The sequence below is a fragment of the Myxine glutinosa genome, chromosome 2, assembly GCF_964187855.1.
Source record: "Myxine glutinosa chromosome 2, kmMyxGlut1.1, whole genome shotgun sequence".
Taxonomy (NCBI): Eukaryota; Metazoa; Chordata; class Myxini; order Myxiniformes; family Myxinidae; genus Myxine; species Myxine glutinosa.
In genome coordinates, this window is record NC_136262.1 from 153,640,363 (window position 1) to 153,657,144 (window position 16,782).

At 46.7% G+C, this 16,782-nt stretch overlaps 1 protein-coding gene across 5 annotated transcripts in view; it reads left to right on the plus strand.

Annotated features, from left to right (window-relative positions):
- Positions 1 to 7,558: 7,558 nt before the first annotated feature.
- LOC137422254 (uncharacterized) overlaps positions 7,559 to 16,782 on the plus strand; it is a 305,787-nt gene continuing 296,563 nt past the window's right edge. For 4 of the 5 annotated variants that reach the window (XM_078771835.1, XM_078771837.1, XM_078771840.1 and 1 more), the window contains exons 1-2: positions 7,559 to 7,694; positions 10,245 to 10,334. In XM_078771835.1, coding sequence (XP_078627961.1) covers positions 10,299 to 10,334 — 36 coding nt within the window. In that variant the 5' untranslated portion in view covers positions 7,559 to 7,694; positions 10,245 to 10,298. Of the gene's footprint in view, positions 7,695 to 8,725; positions 8,759 to 10,244; positions 10,335 to 16,782 lie in introns of those variants that run through there. The other variant, XM_078771839.1, reaches the window with a different exon arrangement.

Here is a 16,782-nt window from a genome sequence, read left to right on the forward strand (position 1 = left end):
AGAATGGTCAGAGAGATGTCCTCTTTAACAAGCACATGATCAGATGAGCCGATTGGAGCAGAAGAAGAGCAGCAGACATTTTCAGGGAAGTTAGTCATAACCAAGTCCAGAAGAGAAGATGCTCCGTTGACCAAGATCCGGGTCGGGAAATTGACAGATTGTGTCAGTCCCAGTGAGTCACAGAAGTCCTTTGCTGAAGAGCCATAGCTGGTGAGAGGGGTATCCACACCCAGCCAACTGGCATGGTGACAATTGAAATCACCACATATGAGGAAGAGAGAGTTGGGATGGGTAGATAGAAGTTGGTCCATATTATCAGACAGCGAGATGTAGATGGAGTCATCGCTGTTTGGTGGACGGTACAACACACATATGAACAAAAGGTGGGAGCGAAGGGGAAGCCATAGCCAAAGGTATTCCTGGGGGTCAGGTGGAGAGAGGGCAGTGCAAGGCGAGTGAGGAAGAGTTTTTTTAAATAAAGATAGCAACACCACCTCCAGGACGAGGCTCAGGTCTATCATACCGGAGGAGGGAGTAACCTGGGAGAGATACCAAGGAATCAGAGACATCATGAAGGAGGAAAGTTTCTGTTAAGCAGATCACGTCTGGTTTGTCAGAAGCAACCTGTATGGAGAGATCAGTCAAGTTTGAGCTAAGGCCCCGGATGTTTGAGGTCCATACCGTTAATGAAGAGGAAGGGGGAGCATCGGATACAGAATGGGGGGGGGGGGGGGGGGAGGGGTAGGGTAAGATGTGGAAGAGGAGGAAGTGGTAGGGAGAGCTGTTGAAGGTGTGTCAGAGATTTCAGAATAGCTTGGAGAAAGGGAAGAATGGGGTGGACAAAAGGTTTGATGGTGATTGGGTGAGGTACAGTGAGGTGTTATTTGAGGAGGGGGAAGAGCGAGGCAGAAGGTTGGGGGAGATGAAGGTGAAAGTTGGAAGGGGGAAGAAGCGGGGAGGACGCTTTGAGGAGGAGGGGTGAGAGGGGAGTCTAGGAGGGGAGGAGCGAGGGAGAGTCTCGGAGGGGAGGGGTGTGGGGGGAGTTTAGGAGGGAAGGGGCAAGGGGGGAGATTTGAAAGGGATGGGTGATGGGGAAGATTTGGAGGGGAGGGGCAAGGGGGAAGATTTGAAAGAGATGGGTGATGGGGAAGATTTGGAGGGGAGGGGCAAGGGGGTAGATTTGGAGGGGTGGGGTGATGGGGAAGTTTTGGAGGGGAGGGGTGATGGGGAAGTTTTGGAGGGAAGGGGTGATGGGGAAGATTTGGAGTGGAGGCGTGAGATTGGATTTTGAAAAGTATACAAGATCGAGGCTCATGAAAGAGCTAACATTAATCACAGAAAAAGTCAAACCGACACATAAAACACAAAATAAGGGGAGCGGTAGACAAGATGGGGAGAGAGGGGCAAGGACACAGACACAACATTTGAGAGCAGGGACATCGAGAGAAATGTGGGAGTTAGAGGGCTTGGGGGGAGGTGGCAGAGGTATAAAACATATGGACACAGCAAGGACTTCCAGGAAAGAAGTTGGAATTTCAAAAAAGTATCTGGGGTGAATTAGTGGGGGTAGAAAAGATCAAGGTTTTGGATGGGGGTAGATAAGAGATGGTGGTGAATAGCTGTTTTAAAAACCTGGAGGGAGGAGTGGGATTGAAGGGAGTGGGGGAGTTTGTTCCAGAGGCTGGAGAAAAGGGGAATGAATAAGTGAAGGTGAGCAGAGCGTTTAGATTTTGGCAGTTTAACCATAAGAGGGTTGCAGGCAGATCTTGTGCGACCTGTAGGAATATTTGGGGGACAGAGCCCAGAGAGAGCTGGGGGAGAAAGGCCGGAGAGGAGTCGGTAGAAGATGGAAAGACCACCAACCTGCCTGCGGTGAGGAAACGAAAGGCCCTCGGAGTTGGCTTCATCGCGGGAGATTCCAATGATTCTGAACGCTTTGGTTTCAACAGCGTGAAGACGAGCTAGCTGTGAGGCAGGAGCACCAGCCCAGAGTGGAGAACAGTATCCCATTGAGCTGCGGATGAAAGCATTGTATGTGGTGAGGAGCTCAGGTGTGCCAAGGAAAGACTTCGCACGACGGAGGATGCCCAGTCGGCGACTGGTTCTGGAGGCCAGATTTGAAATGTGGTTTTCCCAGGAAAGATCATGGCAAATAGTGAGACCCAAAAGCTTGAGTGACAGAACTTCTTGGAGAGGATTATTCAGAAAGTGGATGGGAGGGTTGTCCAGTCGGTCTTTTCGGAGAGACATCGTAAGAGTGTGAGATTTGTCAGGATTGAAAGACATGTTCCACTTGTTTGACCAGTCTGTGATTTTGTCCATGTCTGCAGAGAGTGACTACCACCTGCAGACTGCAGACTGCCGATCTAAGGGATGAGGATTGGAGCGGCAGAGAGTGGAGTCATCAGCAAAGAGAAAGAGAGGATTTTTAAGAGAGTCAGAGAGATCATTGATGAAGACCAGAAAAAGCACAGGGCCCAGAACATTCCTTGGGGAACTCCAGCCTGAACAGGAAGCGGAGATGAGAGAGAAACCCATTCAGGGCCACACGTTGACTACGACTAGAGAGGAAGTCCGCCAGCCATGCGTGGAGATTTCCATGGATACCACAGGAAGAGAGTTTGGTGAGCAGAGCGGGGTGCCAGACCATAGCGAAGGCACGTGATATGTCAAGGGAGACAGCTCTAATTTCCTGTTTGGCATTGAGGACCTCCATCCATTGTTGAGACAGCTGAAGCAGCATGTCCAGAGTAGAGGGACCTGGTCTGAAACCAAATTGATGATCAGAGATCAAGCCATTGGAGATGAGGAAAGATTTGATATCCGAAGCAATGATGGATTCCATGACTTTGCTGATAATTGGGAGAAGGCTGATTGGTCTGTAGTTGCTAGGATCTGTTTTTGCACCTTTTTTGTGTAAAGCGGTAATGTTTGCTGATTTCCAAGATGCTGGCAGATGACCTTGATCAAAAGAGAGGGTGAAGAGAACAGAGAGAGGGAGTGAAAGTGTATTGGTTATGACAAACCTCTCTGCAAATGTCTGCTGCTCTTCTTCTGCTCCAGTCGGTTATTCTGATCATGTGCTTGTTAAAGTGGACATTCTCTGGCCATTCTCAGAGAGCCTCATCAGCGTCGACGAGTCTGGCATTTCACTCAGGCTGACTGGCACGGTCTTCAAGCAGCCATCAATCATCTGGACTCGTCTCCCATCTCTACTGCCTCTGACATCAATTCTTCATGGGAATTCTTCCAAAGCAAACTGCTCTCTCTCATGCACAGATTTATCCCATCTCGTCTTCAGTTGTCTGACCCTTCCTCCCGTCCATGGCACACTGAATGTTGTGGTGAGGCAGTTGCCCTGAAACAACTTGCTTTTGCCTCTTGGAAGGCTAATCCAACTGAAGGCAATCTCAGTTCCTTCCACCAAGCTCGGAACAAGTGTGTCTACCCTCAGGAGTGCCAGCAAGCACTCTCTCTCCACACTCAAGAATGAACTCTCAAACCTGTCTCCTTCCTCCAAATCCTGGTGGCGTCTGGTCAAATCCGTTTCTGGTGTTTGTTCCCCCTCCATCCCCTCCCTTACCTCAAATGGCTACACAGTTGACACCACACGTGACAAAGCCGAATGCCTCAACTCTGTGTTTGCCTCAAAATCTTGTCCCAAACCAATCTCTCTCTGTTCCCACCTTTCCCAGTCGAACCCTGCTCCTGGACTCTGTGTCCTCTCCTGTCAAGGTGGATAAGTTTTTGTCAAACCTCGACTCTGATTCTGTAACTGGACGAGACGGCATCAGCCCACGGGTCCTAAAATCCTGCTCTGCCGCTCTATCTCACCCTCTCTCTGTTCTTTTCACCCTCTCTTTTGCTCAAGGTCATCTGCCAGCATCTTGGAAATCAGCAAACATTACCGCTTTACACAAAAAAATGTGCAAAAACAGATCCTTACAACTACAGACCAATCAGCCTGCTTCCAATTATGAGCAAAGTCATGGAATCCATCATGGCTTCGGATATCAAATCCTTCCTCTTCTCCAATGGCTTGATCTCTGATCATCAATTTGGATTCAGACCAGGTCATTCTACTCTGGACATGTTGCTTCTACTGTCTCAACAATTGATGGAGGCCTCAATGCCAAACAGGAAATCAGAGCTGTCTCCCTTGACATATGACGTGCCTTCGATATGGTCTGGCACCCAGCTCTGCTCACCAAATTCTTCTCCTATGGTATCCATGGAAATCTCCACTCATGGCTTGTGGACTTCCCCTCTGTTGATAGAGGCAAAGTGTGGCCCTGAATGGATTTCTCCCATCTCCCCTTCCTGTTCAGGCTGGAGTTCCCCAAGGTAGTGTTCTGGGCCCTGTGCTATTTCTGGTCTTCATCAATGATCTCTCCGACTCTCTGGAAAGTCCTCTCTATCTCTTTGCTGATGACTCCACTATCTGCCGCTCCATCCCTCATCCCTCAGATCGGCAGTCTGCAGCCTCCTCACTCTCTGCAGACCTGGACAAAATCACAGACTGGTCAAACAGGTGGAACATGTCTTTCAATCCTGACAAATCTCTCACTCTTACTATGTCTCTCCGAAAAGACCGACTGGAAAACCCTCCCATCTACTTTCTCCACAATCCTCTCCAAGAAGTTCTTTCGCTCAAGCTTTTGGGTCTCACTGTCTGCCATGATCTTTCTTGGCTCTCCCCCATCCAAAACCTTGATCTTGCTACCCCCGCTAATTTCACCCCAGATTCACTTTTTTGAAATACCAACTTCTTTCCTGGAAGTCCTTGGTGTCCTTGTGTTTTATACTTCTCCCCCACCCCCCCCCCCCTTCCCACGCCTCCTCCCCCCAAGCCCTCTCCCTCCCACAGATATCCCGATGTCCCTGCTCTCAAATGTTGTGTTTGTGTGCTTCCCCTTCTCTCCCCATCTTGTCCACCGCTCTCCTTATTATATACTTTGTGTGGCTGTTTGATTTTTTTGTGTGATAAATGTTAGCTCTTTCACGAGCCTCGATTCTGTATACAAAAAAATAAATAAATAAATAATCCTCTCCAAGAAGTTCTGTCACTCAAGCTTTTGGGTCTCACTGTCTGCCATGATCTTTCCTGGGAAAACCACATTTCCAAGCTGCCCTCCAAAGCCAGTCGCCGACTGGGCATCTTCCGTCATGTGAAATCCTTCCTTGGCACACCTGAGCTCCTCACCACATACAAGGCTTTCATCCGCAGCTTAATGGAATACTGCTCTCCCCTCTGGGCTGGTGCTCCTGTCTCACACCTAGCTCGGCTTCACGCTGTTGAAACCAAAGCTTTCAGAATCATTGGAATCTCCCGCGATGAAGCTAACTCTGAGGGCCTTTCACTCACTCACCGCAGGCAGGTAGGTGGTCTTTCTGTCTTCTACCGACTCCTCTCCGGCCTTGCTCCCCCAGCTCTCTCTGTGCTTTGTCCCCCAAATATTCCTACAGGTCACACAAGATCTGCCAGCAACCCTCTGATGGTTAAACTGCCGAAATCTCGGCTCTCTGCTCACCTTCACTCTTTCATTCCTCTTTTCTCTTGCCTCTGGAACAAACTCCCCCACTCCCTTCAATCCCACTCCTCCCTCCAGGTCTTTAAAACAGCTGTTCACCACCATCTCGTATCTTCCCCCATCCGAAAGCTTGATCTTTTCTACCCCCGCTAATTCACCCCAGATCCACCTTGTTTGAAATTCCAACTTCTTTCCTGGAAGTATTGGCAGTGTCCATATGTTTTATACCTCTCTCCCCCCCCCCCCCCCGCCTTCCCATGCCCCCCCCCCAAAGCCCTCTCCCTCCCACAGATCTCTCGATGTCCCTGCTCTCAAATGTTGTGTTTGTGTCCTTCCCCCTCTCTCCCCATCTTGTCTACCGCTCCCCATGTTATATGTTTTATGTGTCGGTTTGTCTTTCTGTGTGATTAACGTTAGCTCTTTCATGAGCCTCGATCTTGTATACAAAAAAAAAAAAAAAAAAAAAAAAAGAATAACCCAAAACACCCCGAAGACCCCAAAGACCCCAAAACACCCCGAAGACCCCAAAGACCCAAAATACGCTTAAAGGCCCAGAGGATCCAAAAGACCCAAAAGACCCCGAAGACCCAAAAAGACAAAGACCCAGAGGAACCAAAAGACCTTTAAGACCCAAAATCCACTGAAGACACCGAAGACCCAAAAGACCCTGAAGACCCCAAAGACCTAAAATGCCCCAAAGACCTAAAATACCCCAAAGACCTAAAATACCCCAAAGACCTAAAAGACGCAAAACATCCTGAAGACGCAAAACATCCTGAAGACGCAAAACATCCTGAAGACCCAAAACAGCCTGAACACCCCAAACAGCCTGAACACCCAAAACAGCCTGAACACCCAAAACAGCCTGAAGACCCCAAAGACCATTAAAGACCCTTTAGAGCCAAAATACCCTTGAATACCCCGAAGAACCAAAAGACCTTGAAGACCCAAAAAGACAAAGACCCAGAGGAACCAAAAGACCCTTAAGACCCAAAATCCACTGAAGACACCGAAGACCCAAAATACCCCGAAGACCCCCAAATACCCCGAAGACCCCAAAATACCCCGAAGACCCAAAACATCCTGAAGACCCAACACATCCTGAAGACCCAAAACATCCTGAAGACCCCAAAGACCCTTAAAGACCCTTTAAACCCAAAATAGCCTTGAATACCCCAAATGGCCCCAAAGACTCAAAAGACCCAAATGGCCCCAAAGACCCAAAAGACCCAAATGGCCCCAAAGACCCAAAAGACCCAAATGGCCCCAAAGACCCTGAAGACTCAGAATACCCCAAAGACCTAGAAGACCCCAAAGGCCCAAAATACGCTTAAAGGCCCAGAGGATCCAAAAGATCCTGAAGACCCAAATGGCACCGAAGACCCAGATGACCCAAAATACCCCAAAGACCCAAAAAGACTTAAAGACCCTGAGGAACCGAAAGACCATTAAGAGTCAAAATCCACTGAAGACCCCGAAGACCCAAACCACCCTGAAGACCAAAAACACCCTGAAGACGCCAAAGACCCTTAAAGACCCTTTATACCCAAAATACCATTAAATACCCCAAATAACCAAAATACCCCAAAGACTTTAAGACCCAGAGGAAACTTAAGACCCAAAAGCCCCTGAAGACACCAAAGACCCAAAAGGCCCTGAAGACCCAAAAGGCCTTGAAAACCCAAAACACCATGAAGACCCAAAACACCATGAAGACCCAAAAGACACCGAAATGGTCAAAGATGCCTATCCCTCTGAAACGACGTGTGGTGAGGAGCGTGGGGCGCGCCGAGTCGCGCTAGTAATAATAATAATCATCATCATCAGCATAATCATGGTTATCATCACCACTATAATCATCATCATCACTATGAGTATGATCGTTATCTGTAAGTAGAAGGTAGTCCTGTTGAATCTTGCAATCATTGAAGTATGAAGTTGTGAATCTCGGCTCCGCACCTTGAGATGCAGTTCCGGAAGGTGCGGCTCGGGGCGCTCGTGATTGTTCCTCAGCTCAGTCGCGCCTCCCCTCTTGTACCTTCAGTTTGGTCTCCAGTGCTTGGGAGAGTGACGAGGCTTCGCTCCCTCCGCAAGGTGGACTCTCAGTGTCCCTGGGTCGGACGGGGAGGTGAGCGAGGGGCTTGAGGATCCGATGGTGTGAAGGTGAGGACTGAGGATGGTCGGGGGGTGGTGAGGGCTGGGGATGGTCGGGGTGGGGGGGTGGTGAGGGCTGAGGATGGTTGGGGGGGAAGGTGGGGGTTGAGGTTGGTCGGGGGTGGGGGGAGGGGTTGAGGTTGGTCGGGGGTCGGGGGTGGGGGGAGGGGTTGAGGATGGTCGTAGGGGCTGAGGATGGTTGGGGGGGGGGGGGGGGGGATACGATCCCTGCGCTCTCACTTCCCACTCCGTGTTCGGCCCAATGTCCCCCTTGGTCCGATCCGATCCGATCTGATCGTCTGAAGCTGTGTGTTTGGTTCCGACTTACCTGTGTGTCGAGTACGTGTGGGGAAGGGAGGTAGGTAGTTGGAAGGTAGGGGGGATGGAAGGGGGTTCATAACAATCCTTGTAAGAATGCGCTTTGTTCCCCCATTCAAACTTCACGTCCGTTTATCTTCCTTCACAAGGATCCTCACTTTGTCTTCATCCTGAGTTCTCGAACGTGTAGAGTTTCATTAACCGTTTATGTCCGGTTACCTGCTTCCTGGGACTGCAACGACAGTGCGATGATCACAGGTAAAGGTATTTATTGTGAAAACAGTGTGCATGCAGGTAACACGTGAAACGTCAAACTGTAAGTTAAAGTCGAATAATCACAGAGGTTAAAGACTCTGAGATCATCGCCAATGGTGATCGTTACCATTTTGGTGATTTTCATCACAAAAGGAATACTTTTTGAACCTGCCACGGTGTTTACGTCGCCACGTCTCGTGGTTCCACGATGTATACGTCAGCACGTCTCGTGGTTCCACGATGTATACGTCAGCACGTCTCGTGGTTCCACGGTGTTTACGTCAGCACGTCTGGTGGTGCCACGGTATTTACGTCAGCACGTCTGGTGGTTCCACGGTATTTACGTCAGCACGTCTGGTGGTTCCACGGTATTTACGTCAGCACGTCTGGTGGTTCACGGTATTTACGTCAGCACGTCTGGTCGTTCCACGGTGTTTACGTCAGCACGTCTCGTGGGTCCACGATGTCTACGTCAGCACGTCTTGTGAATCGATCATAAAGTATGTGGGGAAGTGTGTCTTCCGTTCCATGGTTACCTTGAGTTCCATGGTTACCTTGAATGATAAATCAGAATAATCATTGATGTTTCTCAGTGAGCTACCTGCTGTTCTCCAGCAATATTTATTTGTTTTTGAGTGTTTATCTTCATCTTGGTGTGCTTGGAAACTTGGTGTGTTTGTCGGTGTTCATTGATTATATTGAAGTCTCACCCGGACTTTGAAAAGTTAAACCTTGGATATGTACCGATTCCACTTATCTATAAACTTAATTTTCACCGATTTGTACCGATTCCACTTATCCATGAAACTCTCAGTGTGTGTTACACATTTACTTCTCATTTTCTCGTGATTTCATCACCCTTGTTTGTGAGCCCCACTCCCATGTTTGTGAGCCCCTCACCCTTTGTGAGCCCCACTCCCATGTTTGTGAGCCCCTCACCCTTGTTTGTGAGCCCCTCACCCTTGTTTGTGAGCCCCTCACCCTTGTTTGTGAGCTCCACACCCATGTTTGTGAGCCCCACGCCCATGTTTGTGAGCCCCACGCCCATGTTTGTGAGCCCCACGCCCATGTTTGTGAGCCCCTCGCTTATGTTTGTGAGCCCCTCGCTTATGTTGTTAGCCACATACCCATGCTTGTGAGCCCCTAACCCTTGTCTGTGAGCCCCACACCTGTGTTTGTGAACACCTCACCTTTGTTTGTGAGCCCTACACCCATGTTTGTGAGCCCCTCGCTTATGTTGTTAGCCACATACCCATGTTTGTGAGCCCCTCATCCTTGTTTGTGAGCCCGACACCCTTGTTTGTTAGCCCCACACCCATGTTTGTTAGCCCCACACCCATGTTTGTGAGCTCCTCACCCTTGTCTGTGAGCCCCACACCCGTGTTTGTGAACCCCTCACCTTTGATTGAGCCCCCACACCCATGTTTGTGAGCTCCGCACTCAGTTTTTGATCACTTCTGCCCCATTTTTTGATCACTTTTTGTTTGAGCCCTCACACCCATGTTTGTGAGCTCCGCACTCAGTTTTTGATCACTTCTGCCCCATTTTTTAATCACTTCTGCCCCATTTTTTATCACTTCTGCCCCATTTTTGATCACTTCGCCCACGTTTTTGATCCCTGTGCCCCCATTCCCCACCTGCAACGTTGTCTTTGATTCCAAACCACTAGAAACCACATTAGAGATCTACGAACCAGATTAGACATCTAGAAACCACTAGAAATCACATTGGAGATCCCCCATCCACATCAACAAACCACATTATAGATCTACGAACCCTACAAAGTGGCATTGCAGTCCAACTGCCTGCCAATAGGCTCCCCAGCTCCCTCATCGCCGATCCCTGTGCACCCGTTTTAGTCCCTCCTTTTGAGCCCCGTGTCGTTTATTTTTATTTTTTGCTTTTATTAAGTTTTTTCCCCCTTGATTTTTGAGTTTGCACTAAAAAAATTTTTTTTTTTATCCTTGTGCTTATTCTGTTTCACAGTCTCCACTACTACTTGGTACTGGCCTGACTTAGGTGAATCGAACTGGTGTGAAAATGAAAAGTCTTCGTGCACGGTTTAAGAAAACGGAGGTAAGTTACAATTCTCGGTGGTTTGGTCCCATGTGGTGGTCATTATTACCTCCGCCACCAAATGTGGAAGGAGGTTATGTTTTCACACCTGTCTGTCTGTCTGTCTGTCTGTCTGTTTGTTTGTCCATTTGTGAACAAAATATCTCAAAAAGTTGTTTACAGATTCGGACGAAATTGGACAGAGATGTCGCGTATGTGACGAGGACAAAATGATTCGATTTTGGTGAAGATACAGATTCAGATCCGGCTACTAGAATTCTTTAAGTGATTTTTCACCATTGCGAGATAGGGCCAAAAACGATACATAGCAGGATATCTCAAAAAGTTGTGGACGGATTTGGACGAAACTTGGTGGACAGGTTGTGTGTGTGACGAGGAAGAATTGATTCAATATTGGTGAAGATCCGGATCCGTATCCAGCTAGTAGAAGTTTTGAAGTGATTCTTCACCATTGAGTGATGTGGCCAACCAGGCGGAGGTATGTTCTATACTGAGTGCCGTTCTAGTTTGGTGTTGTCATTCAGTGTTTATCTCTGTGATGAGGATTGTTTAATCTTTGAGGTTGTTATTTATGTGACGATCTGTCTACACACTAATATACAGGGTGTCCACAAAGTCACGAATCGTAGGAAATTATTTAATTGATTATTTATCATCGGCAATTAAATTATTTAATTCAACAATTAGGCCAGATATGTTGAAGAACATTCAGAGAAACCTACTTTTCTGTTTAGAAACCTGTTTTGAGATTGGTGGGACACATTTTGAACAACTGATGTCGCCAACCTTACAATCAAATGTTTTGCCTTTGATTGCGCGACTTTGTGGACACCCTGTATATAAAGACCGTGTTTTGCAGCTTTATGCATTTTGCATCAAAGCAAATTCATACACACAATCTTACCAAAGTGAATCGTTATTTGGTTGTTCAATTTGACTTAATGTCCTATGTCTTTAATTTTATTTTATTTTTGAATTTTAATATAATTTTTTTCTTTAATTTAACACAGTATAAAGCAAATTCACATGACTAGGAATTTCAGGAAAGAAGTTGGGGATTGAAAGAGGTGGATTTGGGGTGTTTTAACGGGGGTAGAAAAGATCAAGGTTTTGGATGGGGGAAGATACGAGATGGTGGTGAACAGCTGTTTTAAAGACCTGGAGGGAGGAGTGGGATTGAAGAGAGTGAGGGAGTTTGTTCCAGAGGTGGGAGAAAAGAGGAATGAAAGAGTGAAGGTGAGCAGAGAGAGAGTCTTGATTGTTTTTTTGGTTTTTTTGTATACAAGATCGAGGCTTGTGTATGAGCTAACTATCATTGATCACAAAAAGACAAAAAGACACATAAAACATATGATAAAGGAAGTGGGAGACAAGATGGGAAGAGAGGGAAGCACACAAGTACAACATTTGAGAGCAGGGACATCGGGAGATCTGTGGGAGGGAGAGGGCTTGGGGGAGGAGGCATGGGAAGGGGGAGGGGAGTGGGAGAGGTATAAAACACATGGACACAGCTAGGACTTCTAGGAAAGAAGTCGGTATTTCAAAAAAGTGGATCTGGGGTGAATTAACGGGGGTAGAAAAGATCAAGGTTTTGGATGGGGGAAGATAAGAGATGGTGGTGAACAGCTGTTTTAAAGACCTGGAGGGAGGTGTTGGATTGAAGAGCGTGAGGGAGTTTGTTCCTGAGGCGGGAGAAAAGAAGAATGAAAAAGTGAAGGTGAATAGAGAGTCTTGATTTTGGCAGTTTAACCATAAGAGGGTTGCAGGCAGATCTTGTCAATCTTGCAGGAATATTTGGGGGACAGAGCACAGACAGAGCTAGGGGAGCTAGGCCAGAGAGGAGTCTGTAGAAGGCAGAAAGACCACCAACCTGCCTGCGGTGAGAGAGTGAAAGGCCCTCACAATCAGCTTCATCGCGGGAGATTCCAATGATTCTGAAAGCTTTGGTTTCAACCGTGTGAAGACAAGCTCGGTGTGAGGCAGGAGCACCGGCCCAGAGTGGAGAGCAGTATTCCATTGAGCTGCGGATGAAAGCCTTGTATGTGGTGTGTGATGAGGAGCTCAGAAGTGCCCAGGAAGGACTTCGCATGACGGAGGATGCCCAGTCGGTGATTGGTTTGGAGGCCAGCTTAGAAATGTGGTTTTCCCAGGAAAGATCATGTCAGATAATGAGACCCAAAAGCTTTAGTGACAGAACTTATTTAGCAATTTAGCAATTAATAATAACATTTAGCAATTAATCCGTCGCATACCTTCACACACTGAGATGTTAAGGAGACAGGCCTCAACTTGCTAATAACAGCAGCTTTTTCCTTTGGTACCTGAACAACATCTGCATCCTTCCATAGTAAAGGAAACTTCCTTTCTCTCAAAGATGCATTGAAGACATCTCGCCCCCGTTAAATTACCCCAAAACCATATTTTCAATCTCCGACTTCATGCCTGAAATTCCTAGTAGTGTTCAATTGTTTTATACCGTGCACCCTCCCTCCTCACCAGCCCTCTCGCTTCCACAGATCTACCGACGTCCCTGTTCTCTACTGTTGTTGTGCTTGTATGCTTTCCTCTCTCTCCTCCTCTGGTCTCCCGCTCCCTTTAATGTATGTTTTATGTGTCTGTGCATGTTTTCATGTTTAATGTGTTAGTTCTTGCATGAGCCTCGATTCTGTATACAAAAAAAAAAGGTGTTGGTAACAGGACTACTGAGTTCGTCTGCAAACACCTTGATTTGTCTTTTGGGTAAATTGTCAGGATCAATGTCCTTTATAATGTTGCTTTTGCTCAGCTCATGAAACATTCCCACGCTTCTACCTGAGGTGGCTCTTTAGCAGGAAGGTATGTCAGAAGTTTCTCAGCATGAAGAGGCAGTCAACCTTGACAAATGGAAATAATTGGGTGATTCATAACTTTAGCCATTTCCTCATCAGTTGATTTGGCAAGTGATGGCACAGTGATAGAAAAAGACACCTGGAGCCTATTGGCAGGCAATTGGACTGCAATGCCACTTTGTAGGGTTCGTAGATCTCTAATGTGGTTTGTAGATGTGGTTTGTCGATCTCTAATGTGATTTCTAGTGGTTTCTAGATGTCTGATGTGGTTCGTAGATCTATAATGTGGTTTCTCCGTGGTTTGGAGATCTCTAATGTGGTTTCTAATGGTTCATAGATTTCTAATGTGCTTCGTCGATCTCTAATGTGGTTCGGAGATCTCTAATGTGATTTATAGTGGTTCGTAGATCTCTAATGTGGTTCGGATATCTCTAATGTGATTTCTAGTGGTTCGTAGATCTCTAATGTGGTTCGGAGATCTCTAATGTGATTTCTAGTGGTTCGTAGATCTTTAATGTGGTTTGGAGATCTCTAATGTGATTTATAGTGGTTCGTAGATCTCTAATGTGGTTCGGATATCTCTAATGTGATTTCTAGTGGTTCGTCGATCTCTAATGTGGTTCGGAGATCTCTAATGTGATTTCTAGTGGTTCGTAGATCTTTAATGTGGTTCAGAGATCTCTAATGTGATTTCTAGTGGTTCGTAGATCTCTAATGTGGTTCGGAGATCTCTAATGTGATTTCTAGTGGTTCGTAGATCTTTAATGTGGTTTGTAGATTTCTAATGTGGTTTCTTGTGGTTTGTAGACCTCTAATGAATTATCAGACAGGTTTACCTTGTTTGAGCGATCTTCATGTTTATCAGCTTTCGATAACATCTGCATTGGGTCATGAATCCGCTAGTAAATGCTTCCCGATGATGGTTGATTGTAGCCTTCACTTCAACCATCATCCAGGATTTATCAGCAATGTGTAGTTTAGCCGATGTACGTGGAAAGTACAAGTCGATTTCCGCTTGGACTGATTGGTAAAAAACATCGGACTATAATTTTATATCTTTCTCTATTAAGACCGATTCCCATGTTTTGGAATGGAATCCAGTTTCCAAAGTCATAAAAGTTCTGTTGGGGCCTAGTTCTCGTAATTTTCTTGACAACCTTATTACTTTTCTTCCCTATGTGCCTTTTGAAAACCAAAGCACCCTGTTATGGTCACTCATTCCGATTGGTGACTCCATTTTTGGTCTCAGGTAATGAACATGCATATTTATGACGATAAAGTACAAAGCAGCATCGCCCCTAGTGGGCTTATCTACAACCTGCTTAAGCCCATGGACCCTTGGCAACGGGTCTACATCCTCCTATTAAAATCACCTCGGATAATAAATCCACAAATTCGGTGTACGTGCGGCTAAGCATTCCAATCTTTGTAATTAAATTATCAATTAAGATTGCAAATGGAGACCCAGGAGGAATGTACACTGCACATACAATTAAATAACACCAATAAAACTTGATACAGGCCTAAGGCAGCCTTTAGGGACGTACTCTTAACGATACACATTCAAATTCACTTGGTGCAAAAAGAACAGGAAGTGAACACTGCTAAATCTTTCTTCACATATGATGCCACACCTCGACCAGACTGGGTGTGGTGGTGGACAGTGAATATTATCTTTCAGTGGAACAGCTATTTTATTTGTCCTGTACGCAACTTATCTGGAATCCGTCATAAAAAATCCTCAGCAAAAAGAGAAAAAGCAACAGTGTTCACAGAATTTTCGTAACCTGTGCAATGATTGGAACTAAATTCTTCACCTGGGCCGTCATATCTATCATATGTAATACTTTCCAAGAACGATGAAAACTTTTGTTTCAGTTACAGGAGATTAACCAATATACACAAACATTTTTCTTGAGCGGTTTGGGTGATGTTGGGATTTCAAGGCTTGATCTCCGTCAATGATCCAGTGTCTGTGTCTTTTGATTAAAGCCGTCAGCGAAGTGACGGGCAGGATTGGAATCGAAATGAGAAATGTGTTACAACCCATGCGGAGCAACAGGTCGAATAGTTAGATCACAGTGGTGAAATAGTAAAACATTTGGTTGGTAAAGTAAACCCAAACTATACGGTAGTCAGTTGAGGCTGCGTAGCAGCCGAACCCGAAGGCTAAGCCGTAGTGGCACGTTCGGATCTCCGTGCTGCGAGCCATTTTGTTCAGAACAATAATATTTATATGGAAGACTGTGTGGTGTATGATCTCTGGCTCGCTCATGCGAGACTGATCGGCTATCTTATGACAATGCAAACTACCCGAGGAGCATATGGCAAATGAAGCCATAATGATACATCGACCAATTATAGACCTGAGGGCACTTAAATAAATGATGATGTATTCCCATTTTTTTGTCGAGTTTGTTGTGATTTACAGACTCTATACAGGTGCATTGAACCAATATAGCAATTTTTGGCAAACAGGATGACTAATTTTTCCATCAGCAAAGCGAAAAGTAGGTTCTGCTAGTATTCTAGTAAAATAGATAACTACTTGAGGATGAGCTCTGAGCTTGGATCACATGGGCCTGGCTTGGGCCTGGCTTCAAATCGACATGTGACTCTCGCGCTGGAAGTGTCAGTACAGCGTTGTGTTTCAGCAATTTCTGAGGCTTGTTTCCCAGGTAGTGGGTCTGTTGATCAAATGCGAACGCTGACTGCTCAAAGTGGTCTTCGCAACTTGATATTTTGAATGAGCATATATTTTGATGTTGCATTTGGATGTTCCAAGGTTTTTCAACCACAAAGCACATGATTGGTGACAATGTTTTGGTGGGTCTGGGATGCAAAAAAACGACTTCTGAGTTATGTGGGAAAATTCCTCGACAATTAGAACACTTAAAAGCTTGGCACATCGGCATCTTGAACGCGAGAATAACTTGTGATGAAACGCAGACTTTTCTCTTTTTATCAGAGGATATCAGTGATCCCACCCTCAACAGAGCCTGCACTGATCTTACCCTCAATAGAGCCTGCACTGATCCCACCCTCAACAGAGCCTGCACTGATCCCACCCTCAACAGAGCCTGCACTGATCCCACCCTCAACAGAGCCTGCACTGATCCCACCCTCAACAGAGCCTGCACTGATCCCACCCTCAACAGAGCCTGCACTGATCCCACCCTCAACAGAGCCTGCACTGATACCACCCTCAACAGAGCCTGCACTGATCCCACCCTCAACAGAGCCTGCACTGATCCCACCCTCAACAGAGCCTGCACTGATCCCACCCTCAACAGAGCCTGCACTGATCCCACCCTCAACAGAGCCTGCACTGATCCCACCCTCAACAGAGCCTGTACCACACCACCCGAACCAGAGTGTATACCCCACCACACCCTCACCAGAGTCTGTACCCCACCCCACCGTCACCAGAGTCTATACCCCACCCCACCCTCACCAGAGTCTATACCCCACCCCACCCTCACCAGAGTCCTCACCCCACCCCACCCTCACCAGAGTCTATACCCCAACCCAACCTCAACAGAGCCTCCACCACACCATCCTAACCACAGTCTACAACCACCCCACCCTCACCAGAGTTTACACCCACTCCACTATAACTA